This window comes from Plecotus auritus (genome assembly GCF_963455305.1).
Source record: "Plecotus auritus genome assembly, chromosome: 5".
NCBI lineage: Eukaryota > Metazoa > Chordata > Mammalia > Chiroptera > Vespertilionidae > Plecotus > Plecotus auritus.
The window spans coordinates 133803018-133827484 of record NC_137776.1 but is presented as its reverse complement, the minus strand read 5'-3'; the positions used below and the strand labels follow the sequence as shown (position 1 = coordinate 133827484).

The 24467-nt window shown below is 39.7% G+C and overlaps 2 protein-coding genes across 4 annotated transcripts in view; one reads left to right on the top strand and one right to left on the bottom strand.

Moving 5' to 3' along the window:
• The window catches only part of KDM4C (lysine demethylase 4C), a 375701-nt gene that overhangs the window by 143273 nt on the left and 207961 nt on the right, over positions 1 to 24467 (top strand). The gene's annotated exons all lie outside the window — the stretch shown is intronic.
• LOC308249711 (small ribosomal subunit protein uS14-like) lies at positions 906 to 1067 on the bottom strand (the record flags this gene model as incomplete). The annotated part of the gene is made up of 1 exon (XM_080671461.1): positions 906 to 1067. The coding sequence occupies one exon, from the start codon at positions 1065 to 1067 to the stop codon at positions 906 to 908; it is 162 nt and encodes a 53-aa protein (XP_080527587.1).

The following is a 24467-nucleotide window of genomic DNA, read 5'->3' as shown; positions in this document are numbered from 1 at the left end:
GTTCCTTTGTTCATGCAGTTGGATAAGGAGGTCTTTGCTATTTCCAGGCTCTCAACCTACATTTTCAGACCACTTCTTATCCTTTTATGCTTCAGCTTGGCTGGACTGCTCTCTGTTCCCGGACCAGTGTTACTCAGTGGTTAGAGCATTGGTCTTGGGTTCAATTCCTGGTCAAGAGCATGTACCTGGGTTGCAAGTTCGATCCCTTGACTCGATTGGGGCACATGTGGGAGACAACCAATCAATGTGTTTCTCTCACATCAATGTTTCTCTCTCCTCCCCCAACTCCCTTCCTCCCTTTCACTCTCTCTAAAAAAATCAGTGGAAAAAATATCCTGCCGAAACCGGTTTGGCTCAGCGGATAGAGCGTCGGCCTGTGGACTGAAGGGTCCCGGGTTCGATTCCGGTCAAGGGCATGTACCTTGGTTGCGGGCACATCTCCAGTGGGAGGTGTGCAGGAGGCAGCTGATCGATGTTTCTCTCTCATCGATGTTTCTAACTTTCTATCCCTCTCCCTTCCTCTCTGTAGAAAATCAATAAAATATATTTAAAAAAAAATATCCTTTGTTGAGGATTAACAAAAAAAAGTCTTTGATAAAGCTTGTAGAAAATCTATCTACTAGTATGTATTCCATGAAACCTTTCTTGGAGTTGTGTATCTTTCTTGGGAAGCTATAGTCTATTAATTGTGTCTGCCATCTCTGTCCCCTAGACCTGCGTCTTTTTTTGTTTTGTTTTGTTAATTCTCACCCAAGGATATTTTTCCATTGATTTTTTTTTCTATTTAGAAAATATATTTTATATTTGAAGGTTTTTTATTTTATTATTTTATGTACAAAGAGAGAGCATTCTGTCACAGGTAGATGTCTTGAACGACCCCTTCATGGAAGTTCACTTAGTCCAACTTAACGAAACCTTATGTCCCTCGTGTACTGATGGAAACACTGGCAGCACATGTTGAGGCCGTACTTCCAGATCAGACCGTGGCAGTTTGAGCAGACGTGGCAAGAATGAGAACCCTGGCCGAATTTCCTTGGATGGCTCCAGTAGAGTTGCTGGTGACCCATCTTGCTCACTCTGTAGCAAATGAGGCAAAAAAAAAGGCTAAAAATATATTTTTTATTAATGAGAGAGAGAGAGAGAGCGATCAATGATGAGAGAGAATCATTCATTAGCTGCCTCCTGCCCTGACGGGAATCAAACCATAACCTCCTGGTTCATAGGTCGATACTCAACCATTGAGCCACATCTGGCTGGGGTTTCCATTGTTTTTTTTTTTAGAGAGAGTGGAAGGGAGGGGGAGAGACAGAGACACAGAGAGAGACATTGATGTGAGAGAGACACATTGATTTCCCATTGGAGCCTGTGAGCCTGCAACTGAAGTATGTGCCCTTGATCAGAATCGAACCTGGGACTCTTCAGTCCATGGGCTGATGCTCTATCCACTGAGCCAAACCAGCTAGAGCTGGACTTGCCTCTTTTGAAAGGATGCTTTCTTTGTACTCATTTTCACAGAGCAAGATAAGTCATCATGATAACCCAAGGGATCAAGAGAAAGTGTTTGTTTGCCTGCCATTCTTGGAGGCTGTGACTGTGAAACCAAGTGTCTTGACTTGAACTGAACTGGGAAGGCAAAGAATGAGACAACTACAGTCTTGGGAAAATAGAAAGGCTCAGAAAGTCAAGACACAACTATAGGCTAAATATTCATTCACTCATAAGCTATACATTTAACAGAGGATGATGGATTCTTTGGGACTGGCAGTTTGCAGGGGGGCGGGGGGAACTTATTAAAGATCACTTCCAATCTGTGGATCTGTGGCTTTACAAATGTGTGTGGAGATGTGCAGACAGTAGAGTGCATGCTTCAGTAAATTTAGCAGCAAGGAGCCTGATGACAGCTTGAGTGTTTATAACTGTGCTGTTCATTAATAAACCTTCGAGGAAATTTATAACTCAGTGAAAAGAGGACAAAGCCAGCCCATTTTATGCCTTTTGTATGTTATGGTTTAAGCCTACAGCAGAACTAATCACTGGAGTTGTATGGATTACTGAACAAAGATGAGCAAGGTTGAACTTCAAGGAAATGTACTATTTATAGAGTTGTTTGTATTTTCAGTTGGGGATTTTAACTGTGGTATAAAATAAAAGTCATATAATGAGGAAAGATCAATGGGATGCTAAGTGGTGAAAGTGTCATTCTGAGGGTTACTAGCTATTTTTTATGATATTTGATAGTTCTTTAATGTAAGGTAAATTTTTTAAAATAATCAAAAACATATGAATACTCACATAATTTTTTTCATGAATATGAATACTCACATAATGTTTTTCCCTCTGTTTAGGTCCAGCTTTTGGTTTTTAAAGATTGCTCTTTGAGTCACTAAAAAGAATTGAGTCCACAACTGGAGATTTAAGTTTTAAAATCATGTTGCTTCTAAATGTTAGTTTGACAAAAATAAAACTGTACTGCACAGCATTTGTTTATTTACACTTATATATTTTATTTTATGGAAACATGTCAAGTTATGATATAGATCAATAACTCTAGAAATTATTCTTGTGGACAGTTTTAAGCAAGGAGATTTATAACATCCCTTCCCCCATTTCAGGTGTGAAAATATGGTTATCAGCAGTAGAGGATTGATGGGATAAAATTGTAGAACATCTCTACTGTACAGCTATTAAAAACAATGGGGTCAATCTATATGAACTGATGTGACAACATCTCTAAAATATATGAAGTAAAAATAAAAAAAGCTAATTAAGGAATGCCATGTATAGTGTGAAGCTGTGATTTAAAAAAATCTTTAAAAATATGTAAACAGATAGAAAAAGAAATGAAAGGATACCTACTTAATTATGGTGGCCTGTGATCAGTGGCATGAATTTGAGCCATATAAAGCTGGGACCCTCATCTTGTATATATTTTACTGCTGTGTTGTTGGAATTCTTTTTTACAAGATTTTTTTCTTGTATTATTTTGTGCTATTTGAAAAATATCCAATAAAATTATTTTTATAGTTTTTAAACATATATTTATATAGAGAGCTCTAAACTATTGTTTAAGTGTGTTATAAGTACATGGTAGAGATGTTCTGTAATCTATGTACTTCCAGATATTTAGCTTATAACCAGAATTTCACTGTGGGTGAGGATAGTAAATGTGTCTATACATGCTCATAGTACTTTTAAAGCATTTAAAACTTTATTCTAGACTTACTAATTGACCTCTAAGTAAGGTGACATTTCTCATGGATTCTAAAATGGCAAAAAGCATCTTTGACACATATTATTTAAATAATTGTTGGAAGAATTAAAATGGAAATTGGCTTAGAAACCATTTTCAGATAGAATATAATGTTCTGTAAGTATTGTAGTAAAAAAAGTCTGAAATTGCATATTAGCTTTTGATAAAAGATGTAATACATGTGTGTGTATCATTCCCACATAATCAAAAGTCACTACATTGTATTGCAGACTTTGGTGCTTAAATATTAATGTATTTCATTACTTTTGTTCTCAAATTAAATATTTATGGACAATGTGTATTTTTCACCAGCAGAGGGCGGTGGCTCATTACATTTTTTTTTTTCCAAAATCCCTTTAGGAGTGGGTTTTCCTTAGAGCATTTGACCTAATTTGACATTATAGTCAGAGATATTTGCTGACTGTAAATTTGTAATTGATATTTTTATATAGAAGAAAATATGATAAAACGAATGTAACTGAATTCAATAAGAATTATTTATGCTATTGTTTATATTCCTTCTAGATTGATTAAAATAAGTGCTCATTTTATGTATAGGAAGTATGTGCATTTAGCTTAAAATGTAATCAAATTCAAGTGTTTTTTTTCTTTTGTGAAATGAAGTTAAAATTTGCCCAAAGCTATTGCCAACTGTGTGTGGTCTCTGCCTGTTGTATAGTGTAGCTGCTGTGCAAAGGGGAAGCATTTACGCACACACAGACACACAGAAGAAATATAAAATAAATTTTTTTGGGAAAAATTACAAGCTGACAAGTAGCAATATCTTAGGTAATTAATGTAGATTAGTTGAATGGCATGCAATAAATTTGTCTCTTCTTTCTCTCATGAGGTGTTGACATTTATTAAACTTTGAAAAGCAATTTGGGATCCACATTTTCTCAAACTGTGCCATGGCAGTGACCTACAGTGCAGTGCATCCCTGCTTTTATCTTGCTTCCCAGATCTGTCCCACGAACTAGTTAGAAACCAACTTAATTATGCTCCTTGTTTTGCGATTACGCCTTTGGCAGGTACAGATCCAGTACCCTGTCAATGGGCAGCTATCACTTAAACACATGCAGCCATGCCATGTTACCTGTCCTTCAGAATAAACTGTGGAGGTACCCACTGTGGGGATGCATTCTTATTATCTGAGTTCTGTGGGATTTCAAATAGGTGAAAATATTTATCCTTTGGTTTTCATTGGAGCTGTGTCCAGAAGATCCTAAAGGACTGTAGTTCTGGGATAAGACGTTTTTCAAGTCAGTCACTCATTAGAGACAGAAACTGTACTTCTGAGAGAAAGGTTCAAGTCCTGAGAACCCTGTTCTAAAGTATCCCTTGGTTTTTGTGTAATGAGCCCTTTTTAATGAAAAAAAAATAATTTGTATTGATTTCAGAGAGGAAGGGAGAGAGAGGTAGAAACATCAATGATGAGAGAGAATCATTGATCAACTGCCTCCTGCACACTAGGGACCAAGCCCGCAACCTGGGCATGTGCCCTTAACCGGAATTGAACCTGGGACCGACGCTTTATCCACTGAGCCAAACTGGCTAGGGCTGAGCCCTTCCTTTTTAAAATAAAGCAAGAACATGAAACATTTTGAAAATGCAAAATCCTACTTGAGAGTATTTGTAAGTAAAAGATTGTAATTCTTTAATTTGCTGAATATGTACATGCACAGTAGAAGTGTTTGATCTTAGTCCAATTCTAACTCTGTGGTTGTGGAAGGATGTTCTTGATTTTGTGGCTGTGACTAAGAGAGCTGTACAGGTGCATACATATGCAGGTGGGATTAGGGACAGAGAGCTGCAAAGATCAGCATTTGCCCTCTCTAACATGGGCCAAAGAGGCTGGAGAATTCAACATGTTCCTTTACTCCTACAGATCATTAATCTGGATGTGTTATGACTGTCTGATTTAGCATTTCAGTGATGTTGGTGTGTATTGGGGATAGAAATTTAATTTTATAACTCAATCTATTTAGCAGTGGCTGTGAAAAATCACCAGAGATGTAGATAGATCTTTGCTATTGTCCGATGTTTCAAAGATATCTTCTATTTTTTTTAAAAAAAATTGTATTTTATATATTGATTATTTATTCATTTATTGCTTGATTCTTGTATGTACGCTGATCAGGGATTGAACCCAACAATCTTGGCATATTGGGATGATGTGCTAACCAACTGGCCTACCGGGCCAGGCAAAGATTTCTTCTATTGCTGTTCTAAAGTGATAGAGTACTCTTTATTGAAAAACAACAACAACAATAACAACAAAAACATCCTAGCTGGGTAGCTCAGTTGGTTAGAGTGTTGATCAGTGTTGCTAATTCCATGCAAACCTAGAGGATGTTCAGACCACCAGCCTTAGAAATAAGAGTGCCCTGTGACTCTGCATTCTGTAATGGGGGGTTTATTCTGTGGAAAAAAATGAGAAAGTCACACCAGATGTGTTTATTTGGATAATCTGCAGAGTTGATTATGAAACTGAAAAACTGGTAGCAAGTAAATATCCAACATTGAGGGAAGGTTGAATAAATTATGGTACATATACCCATCCATGATATGCTAATGAGCATGATAAATGAATGGATGTGTATTTATTGATACAAACAGACATTTATAATACACTGTCAAGGATTAAAAGCAGATTACAAAAACAGGATATTTTCCTTTTTATGATTGAAACTACATGTGTATTGTAAATTATAGAGTGGTATTCATTAATTTGTGACATTGTCATGGTCAGGGCTATAATTTTCATTATTATATTTCTATACCAACCAGTTATTACATATGCAATTATAAATATAGAAAGCTTGTTTTTATAAAGAATGGTTTCTGTGTTTTGCAGGTAAATATAAATTTCAAAATATTGAATTTGCTTAAAATTTAAGTATCTGTCTATTGGTGAATACATTTTAAATGGAGTTAAAAAGACAAAAACAGTAGCTTAGGAAAATATCCAAGATGATAAAACTGATAGATCAGGGTTTACTAGTACATACGTTGCTAGATTTGAGGCTTTGAATGTTACTTGTCTTTAGCTTCAAACAGGATTGTAAATACCAATAATCCCTGAGTGTGTATATCTATATCTAATATTTATAGTGATGACTGTGAGCTATTGCCCCGGCCCGCGGGGCAGCAACGAGGGCACGCAGGAACCACCTAAGAGAATGAGACAAACAAGGAACGCGAAGAACGGAGGCAAGACAAGGTTCCTGATCAAGCCTCGTTTTTTTATTCGAGTGTTGCGGTATATAAGCACTCAAGAGGGGAGGGATAGGATAAGGAGTTGCCATGGGATGATTGGTTGGGGACTGGGTATCTGTCCTAGCTGATCGGTTATTCTGATATGGGGGGTTCTTCTGGCCCTTGGGCGCGCGGGCTTTCCTTGCTCAATCAGGAAGTAGGGCTGACCAGGGAGTAAGACTAAATTCTTCTTTTATGGCCCCCGGCAAGCTATTATGCTAGTTAATGATTTTGATTAATTGCATAACATGATTAAAAAAGTAAGCAAGTATATTAGGGAATGTTAGAATTAACAGCATCAAATAGCTACAATTCATGCCCACCCTTCTTATGGTACATTGCATTTCTTACATTAGATAAATCATGCCTGTTTAATAATGTTAGAAATTGTATAAAGATATTCTTACTTCAAACAAAAGGGGGCATTTGACTAATCTCCTGGATCACTGAAATAATTTATTTTATCTGGAATCTTAATTAAAATTTTTTGGTTGTGGAGACTTCTTTGAGGTATTTGAAAGGTGTATTTATGAATCTGTGTGATATAGCTGGCTGCCTCAGAGCCTGTGTAGGATCATAGGGACTGAGGGAGGAAGGTGGGAGGGGCTGGACACTACTTCCTGAGAGGGGGGACCCTCTGTGACATGAATAAGGTAGGAACCTGGTCCTGAAATTCCTTGCTCGCCAATTCCTGTCTCAATGTTTCTCTCAGGTGGTTAGGACAGAATGGGCAGGTGGAAGGTGACCTCTGGGAATAGGTTTCCCAAGGTGCAGGCAGAGCCAGGGAGGGGCCCACACAGTGTTCTCCTCTGACCTCTCAGCCTCATTCCTTCTCCCACCCTCTCTATCCCAACTCTTCCCTCCCTGCTCTCCTGCACTTCCTTACAGCCCTCTTTTGGGAATTGTGCTGCTCCTTCCCAGTCTATTGAACCCTGTGTGCTTTGGGTCTCACCTGTGCTATTGCTTCTTGCTGGCAGCATTCCTGACCTCAGGTTAATAGACCATATCTGCCTTCCCAGGTTAGTCTGCAGATTCCATGTACAGGAAGTGCTTGCCTTCCTCACAGTGCCCCTGTGAACTGCTGTTCTCTGAGGCAGAGTCATAGGCGCCTACACAGTCCTGGAATTCACTGTAGAAGGAACACAAGTACTTTGGCCAAACACAGTGGATCAGAACAGAAATATACTTTAATGTATGTGCATGGAGTAGTTGAAGGTACAGAAAACCCACAGACACAGCTGGTTACTTTTCTGTCTGAAGGGTAACCTTTTCCATAGTGTGTGATGAGAGACAGATTGTGTATATTCACAGCTTTGTGTGTTAACTAATTTTTGTTTTGCTGTGGTCCATAAGAATTGCTGCGTAGACAAGGAGGTGTTTCTTTTCCCAGGACTGGATTCTAAGCAGATGGCATGTGTCAAGAGTCCTCTGATCCGCAGGTTGCTCTCAGAGTTAGGTGTGTGTACTGCCTTATGAGTTATGATGGGATTTCCCCCTTCCTTTTTGTACCAACTTTGATGTAGAAATAAGAATGAAAGGATACATTTTCTCATTATCAGCATTTCTACTATTGATGTTTTAATAATTGTGGTATTCTATTCTTGGAGGTTTTTTTTTTTTCCATTTGGTAACTTTTCTAAATTGTTGAAAATCAGCGGATATTTTTAGCATGTTGAGAAATTTAACAAAACAAAAATAAAAAGCAAACAAAATACTGGCTGTTTCAGTCATGAAAAGAAATGAGGTATAACCTTATTTCAGTAATGACAGTTCACTTCTATAGTTTCAAATAAACAAGTAAACAAAATACCAACATGTATACTAGGAAAAGTAAATGATCAGATATTCTTTCTAGGTAATATAACTCTTAAAATTAGTCAACCAGGGATGTTAATTGAAAAATAAAAATTCTTGCACAAAAATGTTTCCCTAGTATTAAAATTTAAATTGATTTAAAACTTAAATATTTAGGTATTATGAAGCATGTGGTGAAACAAACATATTTCTTATATTGCAATGCAACACTTGTGGGATCTATTGCACCGTCTTAGGCTTAAAGTTTGCAAAATGGATTTTTACTAGTATGAAGTATATCCTTCTTTACTCCATGACAGTGCCAGCTGGGGAAGAGTACATGTTACATACAGAGTGCTTCTTCAGTGGGATTGGTGAGAGGCAGGTAAAGGAATGTTACTTGGCCCCTCTTGGAGGTGTGGATAGGTAGACATCACTTTCCCCACATGCCCTGTGGGTGGGTTTGTGCAGAGGCCCCTTGTTAGGGGGTGCTATCTTAGTTCCACAGGATGCCCCTACAGTCTGCCTGCTTGCCTGTCTGCCTGTCTTCCTGCCTTTCTTCCTTCTCTTACTTTATTCTCTTCCTTTTTTTTGTTGTTGTTGTTAATACTCATCTGAGGTTATTTTCCGATCATTGATTTTTAGAGAGAGTGGAAGGGCGGGGGAGAGACAGAGAGAGAAACATCGATGTGCGAGACACATTGATTGATTTCCTCTCACACGCAACCTGACTGGGGCCACCTGATTGGGGCCGGGGATCAACCTGCAACCGAGGTACATGCCTTTGACCAGGAATCGAACCTGGGACCATTCAGTCCATGGGCTGATGCTCTATCCACTGAGCAAAATCAGCCAGGCCTATTCCCTTCCTTTTTATCAGTGAAATTAGCACTTGGGAAAAATAGGACAGCTTTAACTTAATTCTGATAATACATATAAGCAGAATTGAAAATTCATGTAGTTACTATTAAAATCAAACAGCTGTATTTGACATCCCCTGAGGCCAGCTGATATCAGAGTTTCTGATATTTTATGCAATTTTAATTGAAACATAGTGCTGTCAATGTCGAAGAAAAAGATAGCATTGATAGATGTATACAGGTAATAAATCGAGGGTCAGGATGCTAAGAATTCTTTTAGGAGCAGCCACACTTTCTGCTTTTCCATTTGAATTTTGTTCCATTGTCCTTGTTTGCAGTTTGGATTCCAGTTCTGATCTTTGTCTACAACAATTATTTTTCCATTCTAAATGGGATTTTCAAAGACAGCGACTAAAGAGTACATTACTCCCTGGCCAGTTGTAAACATTCTGAATGCATCTAGAATGATAGAATTTTTTTATGAGATGCTTTTTTGTTTAGGAAATTCATCAACTTTCTTTACTGCTTCTAAGATACGTCATCTTATTAATTTGCTAGGATGCATTATACCTAGTTTTTTTCTCCTAGTAGAAACATGCAAGAAGTACATTATCTGTTCCTGCTATTTAGATTATGCAAAATGGGTGTTCTCTCCTCTGCCTAGGAGCCTTTGTCTTAGGGTCACATTTCCCTGAGGGGGTTAAGCTGTTGCGTGGGAAAAGGGATAGGAAACAAGAGAAATTGACCTTCCCCTGAAGCAGTCATGTTCCAAATATTCTCTTCTAACTACCACCTTGATGAAGAATTGGAACTGCCACTTTGAGGTTAAATTCCCTTTCAATTTCAGAAGACAGAAAATGATTGTTACACCTAGTCATTAAGAGAACATTATCCTCATTGTGCTTAACACCTTTTAGGCTATTCCATTGTTAAGATTTGATTGTTTTTAACCCTTTAGAAAGAGAATAACAGTATGGGAAAAAATTTCCTCTGTCTCAGTAATAAGGAGATTTCTTGGTTTTGTTTTTCTTCCTGGAACCTTACTGTAGCTGTATCTTTTTTGTTTTTGTTTTTTTAATAAATCTTTATTGTTCAGATTATTACATATGTTCCTCTTTTTTCCCCCATAGCTCCCCTTCACCTGATTCCCCACCCCACCCCATGCCCTTACCCCCTGCCACTGTCTTCATCCATAGGTGTAAGATTTTTGTCCAATCTCTTCCCGCACCCCTCACACCCCCTTTCCCCCAAGAATTGTCAGTCCACTCCCTTTCTATGCCCCTGATTCTATTATATTCATCAGTTTATTCTGTTCATCAGATTTTTTATTCACTTGATTTTTAGATTCACTTGTTGATAGGTATGTATTTGTTGTCATTTTGTTGTTCATAATTTTTATCTTTACCTTTTTCTTCTGCTTCCTCTTCTTAAAGAATACCCTTCAGCATTTCATATAATCCTGGTTTGGTGGTGCTGAACTCCTTTAGTTTTTTTCTTGTCTGTGAAGCTCTTTATCTGACCTTCAATTCTAAATGATAGCTTTGCTGGGTAGAGTAATCTTGGTTGTAGGTTCTTGCTATTCATCACTTTGAATATTTCTTGCCACTCCTTTCTGGCCTGCATAGTTTCTGTTGAGAAATCAGCTGACAGTTGTATGGGTACTCCCTTGTAGGTAACTAACTGTTTTTCTCTTGCTGCTTTCAAGATTCTCTCTTTGTCTTTTGCCCTTGGCATTTTAATTATGATGTGTCTTGGTGTGGTCCTCTTTGGATTCCTCTTGTTTGGGGTTTTCTGCGCTTCCTGGACTTGTAAGTCTATTTCTTTCACCAGGTAGGGAAAGTTTTCTGTCATTATTTCTTCAAATAGGTTTTCAGTATCTTGCTCTCTTCTCTTCTTCTGGCACCCTCATAATTCGGATGTTGGTACGCTTGTAGTTGTCCCAGAGGCTCTTTAAAGTATCTTCATATTTTTGGATTCTTTTTTCTTTTTGTTTTTCTGGTTGGGTGTTTTTTGTTTCCTCATGTTTCAAATCTTTGGTTTGATTCTTGGGGTCCTTTGATCTACTGTTGAATTTCTGTATATTCTTTTTTTTTTTAAATATATTTTATTGATATTTTTACAGAGAGGAAGGGAGAGGAATAGAGAGCTAGAAACATCGATGAGAGAGAAACATCGATCAGCTGCCTCCTGCACACCCCCTACTGGGGATGTGCCCGCAACCAAGGTACATGCCCTTGACCGGAATCGAACCCGGGACCCTTCAGTCCACAGGCTGATGCTCTATCCACTGAGCCAAACCAGTTTTGGCTCTGTATATTCTTTATTTCAGACAGTGTATGCTTAATTTCTGACTGGTTCTTTTCCATTTTTTTGGCATTCTCATTAAGATCTTTAAAGGTCTCACTAAGTTCCTCAGAGGTTTTTAGCAGATTCTTGAGTAACCTTATAAATGTGGTTTTGAACTCTATGTCCAGTAGTTTGCTTTCCTCCATTTCTTTCTTTCATGACATGTTTCTTTGTCTCCGCATTCTGGCTGCTTCCCTGTGTTGATGGAGTGGCTTTGTGTGGTAAGTGACCTATAGGGCCCAGTGGTTCAGCCTCCCCAATCACCTGAGGTGGATACTCTTGGTGCACCCCTTTGTAGGCTGAGTGCACAGTCTTGTTGTAGTTAAGCCTTGATTGCTGTTGGTATGCTGGGAGGAATTTACCTCCAGGCCAATTGGCTGTGAGGACCCACTGTGTCTATAATGGAAGAACTGCTGGGCTGGAGACACCCTTATGGTGCAGGCCTTGTTTCAGTGGGGCTTTGGTGCTCACTGAGTCTGCCTCTTGAATGTGTCACTTATGGATATGAGAAGTTGAAATCTGGTGTTGTCTCACACTGACCACTAGGTACACTGGCTTCTGGATCTCCAATGGCGTGCAGGTCATCTCCTGTCTGAAGCCACCCAGCAGGAGCTACAGCGAGGTTTGCAGATTTCTCCTGGTCTGACCAGAGCTGCAGTTTGTTAGGTTAAGCTGTGATAGGGCAGGCCATTTATATGCAAAAGCCACTGCGCACAGTTTGGGTGGGTTTGTAAATTGGATGGGGCGGGGTCTCAGGGAGTCACTAGGGTGTGGCAAACAGCGATGGCTGCCAGTCAGCCATCTCTGCATCTCTGAGTTTCCCAGTCCCAGCGTCCCACGCCCCAGTGCAGTAAATGATTCCTGTGCGCAGCTCTGCAAGAAAGCCACCCCCACTTTCCGACCCAATGGCAGACAGTCAGCTTCTCCCCATAGGAGTCTGGGTCCCTAGAGTCTCACTGGAAACTGGAGTTCAGAGTAATGGGGAGCTGTGTCTCCCTTTTGGTTGAAAAAAACAGTTCACCCAGTTGCCAACCGCCAGCCCGATTCCCGCGCCTGCGTACCTCAGCTTTTCGGGGCTTGTGCATGCCTCAGTGCTCTTTTCTCTTTCCTTCTAGTTGTAGAGCTTCTACTCAGCCAGCTTTCCCATGGTTCTGGGTGATAGACGTTTTGCCTTTTAGTTGTAGTTTTGGTGTGGTTGTAAGATGCAGCACGTACAGGTGTATACCTTATGCCGCCATCTTGGTTTCTCTGTAGGTTGTATCTTGATAGGTATACACTGTTTCGAAGGTATAGCTCTTGAAGAACAAGGAAAGGGCCAGTTGCACATGTTCAGATTCAGGCTATCTGTTAACAGAGTTAACATTAACAGCTTGTGGTAAAGGAAGGACCTCTTCTGGGTGTGAGAAATTCACAAAGATAATTTGGTAGCACTTGAACATAAACAGCCTGGACTTTTATCACCGATTAATGCTGGGATTAATGTACAAGGTAATATGGGAATACAGGATGGGGTGAGTTTAATTCCAACATGGCAGGGATCTGAAACATATTTGGAGAGCGCTGATATTTGGGCTGATTAAGATTGGATGGGATTTTGCAAGACTTGGTGGTTAGGAAGTATGGATCTGAAAGGGAGTCAGCAGCTTGAGTAAAGTAATGTCGGCAGGATATGGTAGGATGTTTTTGACAATTGACTCTGAGTAGTTTGAAATATGGTACAGTTAGAATGGTGGGTAGAGCCAGGCTATGAAATACCTTGAGTGTTATATGAAGGAATTTGGACCATTTTATTCTGTGTAATGGGGAGTTATTGAACATTTTTAAATAAGAGGTCCAATATAAACTCTTTATAAAACATAGTGGTGAAAATAAATAATAGATGAGTTTATAATTTAATAGCATATTTCATTCACATTTAATTACTACTATAAATAATTTCCCTCAGTTTCAACTTGAACTTCTAATTTGTAGTAACAAGATACCTTTACTAATTATTGTATGGCCAGAGATGCACCATTTTATTTATTTATTACTTAAAATTTTTTATAGCATTTATTGGGGTGACATTAGTTATTTAAATTATAGGTTTAAAGTGTACAATTCTATAATATAGCATCTGTATATTGTAATGTGTTTTCACATCCAAAGTTAAGTCTCTTTCCATCACCATTTATCTCCCCTTTACCCTCTTTTACTTCCACCCTATCCCCCTTTTTCCTCTTGTAATCACCATACTGTTGTCTGTGACTATGAGGTTTTTTCTTTCTTTTTTTTGCTTAACCCCTTCACCTTCTCTCCCCACCCCCAACCCCTCTGACAGCTGTCAGTCTGTTTTCTGTATCTGTGAGTCTATTTCTTTTTTTAAATTTTGTTCATCACATCCCAAATATAAGCATTGAATGTTGCATGTCTATTAAGAGGATCGTATCTTCTAAAATAAGCCTCACTTTAAATATTCTTACCCAGGTGCACAAATGCTACATGATCACTGTTCAGCCAGTGCCCACCATCTCCAGACACAGATACTTCTCCCCTCTCTGACTTCTACCACCTCTCTCTGCTGCTTGCCCACTGAGCTCCAAAACTCAGCCCCTGGCTTCGGCCCCAAGGCCCCTGGACTCCCCTGTCACTTTGCCGGAAATGGTCCCTGTATGGCTTATTCTTCCCTGATGTATTTGCTTAGATATCATCTTTTCACCTTTTATTAATTTAAATTGGAGCCTTCTCCAAAATTCCTATTCTTCCTTCCGGTGTTTCTTTCTTCATAACACCTATTACTTGACATGCTCTTTTTCTTATTTATTTTTATCTCTTTTCCCCAACTTGGAACATAAGCTCTATGAAAATAGAAATTTTTGTGTAATTCACACCTGTATCCCCAGTATCTCACACTGTAACTTGTAAATAGTATGTACTTAATAGTTACTGAATGACTACAGTGTCAAAATGAAGGATGTACATTTTAATCTGCCAGTTTAGCCCAGTTTTAGCTGATGCTGGTAAATTTGGGGAAATTTCTATCCAATCCCCACTTTCACTTTTTGTTTTATAACCAACACAACATTTCTAATTTCTGTTGCCTTCAAAGAGTGCTGTTTGTCAGTGTCCAGGGTATTTGGTAGTTACAATGGTAAGTAAAATGACTCCTATACTATTTTCTACAAAATTTTTATCAAAGGCCAGCTCTCAATGTTCATAATAAAAAGAAGTAGGATTCTTGGAATAGTCAGCTAACATCTCCAACACAAAAGCGTCAAACATTTTCAGAAGTGAAATTAAAAATGTTGATCAGCCCTAACTGGTTTGGCTCAGTGAATAGAGCGTTGGCCTGCGGACTGAAGGGTCCCAGGTTCAATCCTGATGCATACCCAGTAGGGGGTGTGCAGGAGGCAGCTGATCAATGTTTCTCTCTCATCGATGTTTCTAACTCTCTATTACTCTCCCTTCCTCTCTGTAATAAATCAATAAAATATATATTTAAAAAATGTTGATCAGACCCTTTCACCGACAGTAGTCATTGAACTCCAGCCTCAAAGCAGAGATGGGATGCTTGACACTCTTCTCTGCTTCTAGCCACTTGAACTGTGCATTAGCTACAGAAATGGATAGCATATTAGATTTATTTCCAAAATGATATTTCCCTACTAACTTAAAAGCCAATGTTGTAGGGAGATTTCTCAGGAAATCTCACTTCTTATTTTGAAATATGCTTTAGGTTTTCAGGTGTGAAAGTTCTCTCTGTAAATCATTCTATTTTGTTTGGTAAAGCCTGTGTTTCTCAAAGTTTAGAGGCAGTAGTTCTGTGATCATCTTGAACACTATTTCAGTATCCTGGAACATGGTTGGTTGCCTCACTCACCTGTGTCCTCTTTTTTTTCCATAATTGTACTACCTCTCTGTGGCAGATAACACCTGGGGTCTTCTGCTGTGTGCTGCTGTCTCCTCCATTATTTATCTCCTGCCATCAGTTACTTTGCAGACTTCACTGTTACTGGCTGTTTCTTTTCAAACCTTCACCGTTTAACCACTTTGGAGGTTGCTGGTTAACCCTTGGCTCTAACCCCACCTCTTTTTTAAAAAATATATTTTTTTATTGATTTCAGAGAGGAAGGGAGACGGAGGGAGAGATAGAAACATCTGTGATGAAAGAGAATCATTCATCCGCTGCCTCCTATATACCCTCCACTGGGGATCGAGCCCGCAACCCGGGCATATGCCCTTGACCGGAATCAAACCTGGGACCCTTCAGGTTGACGCTCTATCCACTGAGCCAAACCAGCTAGGGCTAACTCCACCACCTAAAATCTGTCAGATTACTCTGAGAATATAAAACTCTGAAATTCCTTCATGAAAGGATTTTGAGCAAGGAATCCCACCTGCCAGCATTCTCCGTCCCTGCTTCTTTGGACACATACTCAGGGTCCTCTACAGTTTGTCTGTAGGCTGTGTTCCAGTCTGTTGGCCCAGTACTACCTGCACCCTGATTTGGCAAAACTGAGTTACCTTATACCCCGCACCTGTGCCTCTTCATCTCCTTGCTTTGCCACCTGTGTACAGTTTGGATTAGGCTCTTTATCCAAACTGTACACATACTTCAAGGCCATTTCAACTGCTTCCTCTTTTGTGAAGATTTATCTGCTCACCCTAAGCTTGCGGTAATCTCTTTCTACGGCGAAGTCCCTAGTTATCTTTACCTTAATTATAGACTTTTCTCTCTTGTGTTTGCTTATGTCTAATATCTCTTGTAGGTCAGGGAAAACAAATGCTTAGCCCTTGCCTTTTGTTCAATAAATATTGAAGGAATAAAAGAGACTTGAACTCACTTAAACAAACAAAGTGCCCTTTAACTATTTACTTACCTATTCTGCGTGTCAGTTCTCTTTTAATTGTGTTTATTCTTCCATTTCCAAGTTAATAACAGCTAACATTTGAGTGTAATGCTTCACTTTTCACACAGCAGTGTACATTTATCCTATTTGATGCTCCCCAGTCGTTCAGGAAGGAGACAGTGTGTGTAAATTATGAAATAAGACAGACATTGAGGTGCAGAGGCTGTTTCTTCAGTTAAGTGCTGCTCTGTCCCTGCCGCTGGTCCAAGAGCTTTATCCATCCTGTTAAGTTGACTTTCTTAGCAGCCCTGTTTTATAGAGGAAGAAATTAAAGTCCACGAGTTACCCACTTGAGGTCACACAGTGGGTACTTCAGTCCGGTTTGCAACCCAGATATATTCTTTTTGGATGTGTCTGAAGGAGGGATATTTTATGGGTCCCCAAAAAGAATATTAGAGAAAAGTTTGTCTTTCCTATTTTGAAGGAATTGTAGAGATTCTTTCAAATGTTTTCCTTAGTTTTTTAAGGATTAAAATAGACTTGATTTCTGCAACCCTCTGCCACTTCTTTTATGGCTCATGAGAGTCTCATTTCTGAAATGTCATTAATTTTATTGGCCCCTAAAGGAGTTATTCACTCTTGGTGAGTCCTGAGACTCTTGGGGATATTAGTCGTATTTTAACTCTTCCTGGTGCAATTGGATCCATTAATTATCCAAAGGATGCTTTTGACTTAATTGGCTTCAGTTTGTCAGAGGAGAAAGGCATTCTCCTTGGTGCTGGGCTAAAGTGTCTCTATCTCCCAAGACTTCCTACAGAAATCATGTTATTCAGGCAGCAGTTCATGGGATCTCCTAGAGGTGAAATTCTCCAGGGCAGTCCCAGGTAGGCTTTTTGGGGGTTTGTGATGAATTTTCACATCCTTGAAATAACTGCTGCCCCATTCTGTCAATATTTACAGAATTGGCAACATCAGTTGTTTCTATAAATTCCTCTCTAGTCTTTTAATGTAAATTTATTCATTTTTAATTGAACACCTAATACAGAGAATGCCTAGAAAATAAAGCAGCTGTTGAATTTAGTGGCATTTACTTAAAATATATTTTGAGAGGATATGCAGAGCATAATTCCTTCCTACTTCATAAACAGTCAGCATTCCTCTGTTAGAAGAGGATTATTCTCTTTAATCCAGTAGTTCTTTCAAATTAATTAATGGGCATAAGAAACCTGGAGAGCCCTGGTCAGATGGCTCATTTGGAGCATTGTCCCATACACCAAGGGGTCACTGGTTCAATTGCCAGTCAGGGCACATACCTAGTTTGCGGGCTTAATCCCACTTGTACTAGAAGCAACCGATTAATGTTTCTCTCTCACATCGATGTTTTTTGTTTTTTGTTTTTTTTTTTTATCTCTCTCTCGATTCCTCTCTCTCTAAAATCAATAAACATATCTTGGGTAAGGATCAAAAGAAAAGTAGAAGCTGGGTCCTGCTCCCCTACACCTGTGTTTTGATTCAGACAGCACAAAGTTTTCTGAGGCCCATGATCCTCTGAGTACATGTTCAGATACACTACTGCGGTCTTCTTCTTCGCCTGTCACTACTGCCTTTTTTTGCCAGGATCCTTCAGGACAACACTGGCATTTACACAGAATTGCTTAACTCCTTGACTTGTGGGTGTTCGGAGTACTCTGTTTCTCCCAACCACACATACCATGGGCCTTAATCTCCTGTAACGAGTATAGCAGGCATTGCTGGGTACTCCATTTGTTCATCCTCCTCTCCTCCCCTCATGAAAATACCATCACCTCACTACAGTAAGTTTAGAGTTGCTCAAAGGGGTGTATACAGTAAAAAATGTTTACTATGGAGCAGTATAATCAGCCTATAAGAAAATTACAATTAATTATCCAAAGGTAGCTGCCCAATTAAAAAATAAATCTTAAGTAATAATGTGGCTGGGCCCTGCAGGCTAGATGGAGATGAGGGTAGAAAAGGTGCTGAGGTTTACAGGGAAATGAATTCTACGGGCTCTTGCCTTCACTGAATCACTTGTGCCCTGAAGAGCACAGGTACTATGAGAGAGGTTCCACCATAGTGTTTTGGGGGGTGAGTAAGAGGAGAGTTAGTTGCCATCAGGAAAATACCTCATGGAAGATGCTGGATTCTAATAGGTGTGTAGGAATACATGTGGTGGGGTTATGCTACCTATTAGACAATAACCACAGCCAGAATGCAGGGGGGAAAGTATGTGATGTGTTCAGGGTCCAAGTAGATAATCCTGGTTCTCTGGTGTTTAGACTATGAGTAGGAAGCAGGAGTTGGGATCATATCCTTATGATCCACAATACTGGACTTATAGGAGGAATCTTTAAATAAGCCATAAGTCTAGTGATGCCCTCTTCCCAACTTTGTAAATCCTCGAGTTTTGGGCCTTCACTGATTTTTTGTTGTTGAAAAGAGTACACATTTGTGGTATATGGAGTCTGAAGTAGAGAGAGATGTTACAAAGTATATAATTAAAATAATCCTAGCAGTAGCACTAGCCACAATTCAATTCTTTTCATATTTAATCCTTACAAGTAACTTGAGGTAGGAGAAACTGAGACCAGGGGGGTGAAATTCTCACCCTGGTGCACACCCACAGGAGCAGAGCTAAATAAACTCCAGCCCCTTCGTGGCCATTTCCACTAACTCATTAGTTCTCAATCCTGACATGATATTGTCCCTAGAGTACGTTTGACAATGTCTAGGGACGATTTTGATTGTCATGAATGAGCATGGGTGCTGTTAAACATACCATGCACAGGACAGCTCCCTGCATCAAAGAATGGTCCCAGAATGTCAGTGGTACTAGTGTACTACCTGTACTACCACTACTGCTCTTTGTAACCACCTTCATGCAGACCTATTAAGGTTTTCTCTTAGCTGTAGAGCTAATTTAAGAAAACACAGTTTATCTTTTTCTTAGTGTCTTGATTGTACAGGAGGTCTAGTGAGTTGATTTATGTATCTGAAGTAGTAAAATCTTAAAGTATTTTAATTCGATAAGAAGTGTGTATCTCATGTACTAAGTAATACTATATTTAAAAGGCATAAAAGAGGCTATCAGCATAAATTGAATTAACTTCTCTAAAGCACATTATGGAATTTTCCTGTGGGAACAGTAGGTATCAGGATATTAACTTTAGAAAGGCTGCAGTAGATTCTGACAGGTAATTATGCCTACAGGTTCCAAATCCCTCGGTTTCTTTAATTCTGCAGGTGGTGCCGTTCGCTAAGGGAACAATAAATACCAGCATCACCTGCCTATCTGAAGCAGATCCTAGTTATCTGCGGCGTGCACCATTGCATGAGGGGCTGAAATGGAACGGATTCAGGAAAGGAATGGTTTGTTCCACATTCAGGGGCCACTTTCCTTATGGAAAAAAGTCATTCTAATGAATAATGTTCTTCCCTTGGGAACCTGGCTCTTCAAATAGCGTTAGGCTAAAATTTTATGTACAGTTTTAAAAAGAATCTTATGTTAATAGTAAACTTTTTGTTTGTTTGTTAATCCTCACCCAAGGATATTTTTCCCCCATTGATTTTCAGAGAGAGTGGAAGGGAAGGGAGAGACACACAGAGAGAAACATTGATGTGGGAGAGACACATCAATTGGTTGCCTCCTGCACGAGTCCTGACCTGGGCTGGGATAGAGCCTGCAACCGAGGTATGTGCCCAAACCAGCAACCCTTCAGTCCAAGGGCTGATGCTCCAACCACTGAGCCAAACTGGCTAGGGCGATAGTAAACTTTGAAAGGGCAATTATAAAAGCCGTTTCAGTACAATTGAACTGGCATAATTTTAATGTACACATAAGACAGTGTATAAATCTCAAAAAGAATAAACATTTCAGTCAAGAAAATAGGCTTGGCAGTGACAAACATAATGTGATGGCAAGGATTTTGGCATGTTTATTTCTGGAGTGAATGGTTCTTTGATTTGCCATTTTCCAGTCTTATGTATTATAAAAATCAGAGTTGGATAATGGTTTCTAAAATTAAAGTTTAAAACCAGTCTATATCCTCCTCTAATTTTTATTAGGAACTTTAATTGTATATGAGCTGATCCTTTTTAAAAACTTAAGCTTTTATAACTAAGACAAGGATAAATGGTTAATATTCAGGATTTTTAAAAAATAATGTTTCTAATGTTTAAAGTGTGTCTGTATTCCCACTTTCCTAATTTTTAATAATCAGTGGTTTTTATTATGCAAATCATTCAGGACTTCATTTTTATTAGAAACTATGGGTATAAAATGAGATTATAAAGAGGCCATTAGATGTATTTCTGTACTATATCTGTTTGTAGTTTGTGTTGTTTGTATTTCTGTTGTCACTAAACAGCTAAGTTCCTGCAGAGAATTACTTGCTGGATAGAAAAGTACCCACAGGAACATATATTCCAGATTTAAGGCTTGAATTTTTTAAAGACGTCGTGAAAAGTAGATGAACAAGTAGTAAACAGTAATAATTTTAAAATGTCAGCTTCTTGTTAATTTTAAAATGTCAGCTTCTTGTTTAATGAAACCTATTAAACTACATTGGCAGACAAGTATACTTATGTTTAAGATTTAACATATTTTGTTTGGATTTAAAAAATAATTTATTTTGGCTTTCAAACGAAACCTAGAATTACTTAGAGCCAGAAGGTAGCTTCAACACATGGAGTTTATTCAAATGTTAGTGAGAAGGGAAACAAACCCTTAAACTAACAGCATAAAAAAAATACCTTGTGATTTCTAGATATCCAGATGTTTGTGTTTTCTTTTTAAACCCCATTACTTGCTAAATTGGTGTTTTTACTTAAGTTGGAAAGATTTCCTCCCACATAATTATGTAACTTCATATCTATTTTTAAAATGACATATGCTATAAAAATTGGAGATTTGTGGGTACGTGTACACATCTTCTATATATATAAAAAGCCAGTGACCAGAATGCTGTAACTACCGGAATGACTAGTTGCTATGATGCCTACTGTGGCCAGCGAACCAGCCTGATGGTGGGTGAGGCCAACAGCCAAATTCCCACAGCTCCTCCCCCAAGGCTGATGCGCCACCGATTGCTCCCCCTACCCCAATAGGGGGTGGGGCCAGCCAGCCAACCTCTTGCAGCCCCTCCCCCCACCCGGCCCCCCCTCAGATCGGCCCCCCCCACCTCAATTAGGGGTGGGGCTGGTGGCCAACTGTGGCCCCTCCCCCTAGCAGGCCTCGCCCTGATGGCCCCACCCTGATTGGCCTGTGGCCCCTCCCTGCAGCCAGCTCCTCCCCTGATCAGCACCCCCACTCCTATCAGGGGCAGGGCTGGCTGGCCAACCATCCACAGCCCCTCCCCCTGGCTGGCCCCACCCCAGATCAGGCTCTCCCCCGCCAATAGGGGGTGGGGCCAGCCAGCTAACCACCCACAGCCGCTGGCCCCTGATCGGACCCCCCACCCCATTCGAGGGTGGGGCCTACCAGCCCACTGCCCATAGCCCCTCCCCACGGCCAGCCCCACCCCCGATCAGCCCCCACCACCCCGATTGGCCCGTGGCCCCATCCCCCCAGCCAGCTCCACCCCTGATTGCCCCCCCCCCCCACTTTGATCAGGGGCAAGTCCAGTGGCTACTGCCCGCGGCCCCTCCCCCTGGCTGGCCCTGCCACTGATCCCCCCCAATTGGGGGTGGGGCCGGCTGGCCCACCCCCCACAGCCCCTCCCTATGGCTGGCCTGGGGCCCACCGGCCAATCACCCACAGCCCCTTCCCACATTATCAGAGCGGGCCGGCCGGCTGGCCAACCAACCTCCCGCTGTCTCCTCCTCCTGAGAGGCCTGGCCCCAATCCTCCCTGATCGGGGCTGGGCCGGCTGGACCCCTCCCATGCATGAATTCATGTACTGGACCTCTAGTATGTATATAAGCAATATTACTTTACTGGACTTGCTTTGCTAAGCAAACCAGTGCATACATTTATCCATAGATGACAGGGTGTGAGAAAAAGATATTGCCTTAGGCTTTTTAACATTTTCACTTTTCATTTCAATGAAGTCATCATCTCCTTATATAGTCCACAATTAGAGAGTACCCTCTTAAGATAAATTAAAGGTTTTTCAACTTAACTCATTTAGCTGATTCTCTAAATTGAGCTCTTTAAATTAATTTTTAAAATATATTTTTATTGATTTCAGGGAGGAAGGGAGAGGGAGAAACATCAATGATGAGAGAGGATTATTGACTGGCTGCCTCCTGTACGCCCCCTAGTGGGGTTCAAGCCTGCAACCTGGGCATGTGCCCCAACTGGGAATCAAACCATGACCTCCTGGTTCATAAGTCAACACTCAACCACTGAGCCACACTGGTGGGCTCTCATGAGTTTGTTTTTTTTTTGGTTGCTCCTGGTGCTTTAGTTAACTAGTTTAGGTTGACCACTCACTGTAGCATTCTGGTGAATGAGAAAGGCCCTTACCTTAATTATTTAGACAATGGCAGTGTCCATTCTCTGGGATCCAGTTTGTAGAAAGGCTACATGGGGGAACAATATTTTGGGAGGTAGAGTGTAGTGGTTACCAGCAAAGGCTTTGAAATAACTAGAGATCAGCATTTAACTCCCATTTTTGCCACGTAATAATTGTGTTCCCTTTTTCAAAGTACTTACCTTCTCTGTGCTTGACTTTTCTCATCTGAGATAATACCTACCTCATAGAGTTATTGTGAGAGGCACCTTATGTAAGAACTTCAGCACAGTGACCAGCACTTAGCACTGAGGACATGACTAAATGTCTGTTATTGACCTGGTTTCAGGAACAGGATCAGACCTAGATTTCCATAGATACTTAAATCTTTTGGCCATTTTATGATGTAGACTGTGTGATCATAGCCACTTTTATCAGAGAAATAGAAACAGCAAAAAACTACAATTAATTTAATGTTGTTGTCAATAAGAAATACTAGAATTAAAAGTTTATTGATAGTTTCCTTGTTTATTATATTTCAAGACTTGATGGTCTTTTAACTATAGAGTGTTCTAAGTTTTAAAAAAGAAACTATATAGCTCTTCAGGCTTTAAAAAAATACATTTCAGGTTTTGAAAAAAAATTCATTATCATTATCATCATCATAAAAAATTAAAGTTATTCCTGCAAAAGCAGTAGCATCTGTAAGGAAGGATTTTGTAAGCCTAACAGTTCAAAATATCTTTAGGGAGACAATATTTGTAGCTGACACTGTAAACTCCTTGTCTTTTTAAGGTTTAAACATTAATCAGTAAAAATAGGTTTTAAGTGGAAGACTGTAACCCTGATTTTATGTTTCTAGTGTTAAAATGTATTTATTTGGCTTAGAAATCTACATTGTCAATTAGATATCAGGTATTGTGTGTGTGTGTGTGTGTGTGTGTGTGTGTGTTTATGCATTTTGTTTTTGTTTTGGATGTCAAAATTGGAGTTCAAATTTACACTTCTACTCCTGGAGGAGGAGTAGAAGACCCTGAGATTTTTATGGGAGGTGAAGATGAAAGACTCCCTAAAAGCAGCAAAAAGAATGATATTAGGATGCATAGTTTTGTAACAGGTTAGAATTGGCAATCTATACATAGCCTCTCTTATTTCCTCTCATTGTTTTTCTTGCAAAATTGAGCTTCAGAGTTAAAGTTTGATACTCTTGAAAATGCAAATCAGATTTAAAAAATAGATGGCCAGTTGGTGAGTGGAAAGGCAGATAGTTTTAGGTGCATCAGATTCTCTTGTGCATATTACATAGCAGTGTACCCCTGAAGGAGGGCATTTTTTACCTTGCAGTGTGGCTGTGCACTTAGGTTTTGTTTGGGCGTAATGGTAAGGATTTAATGTTAGTTGTAACATAGTAGGGTTATTCTTGTGACTAAAAGTGATCTTTCTGTAATTGTACATATGATTGGATTTTGACGGCTCTTATAGCAGAACAAGCAGTTCTACCTGTTGTGCCCATGTTGAGAGTCCCCTCTATTAAACTAGCTACAGAACAGTAGTGTCTCCTGATCCCTCCCCCTTCCTGTCTCTGCTGCAGAGTAAATTTTTAAATTTATCATATTAGTCAATTGCTTTCAACACTTACAAATTGATGGACATATCTAAA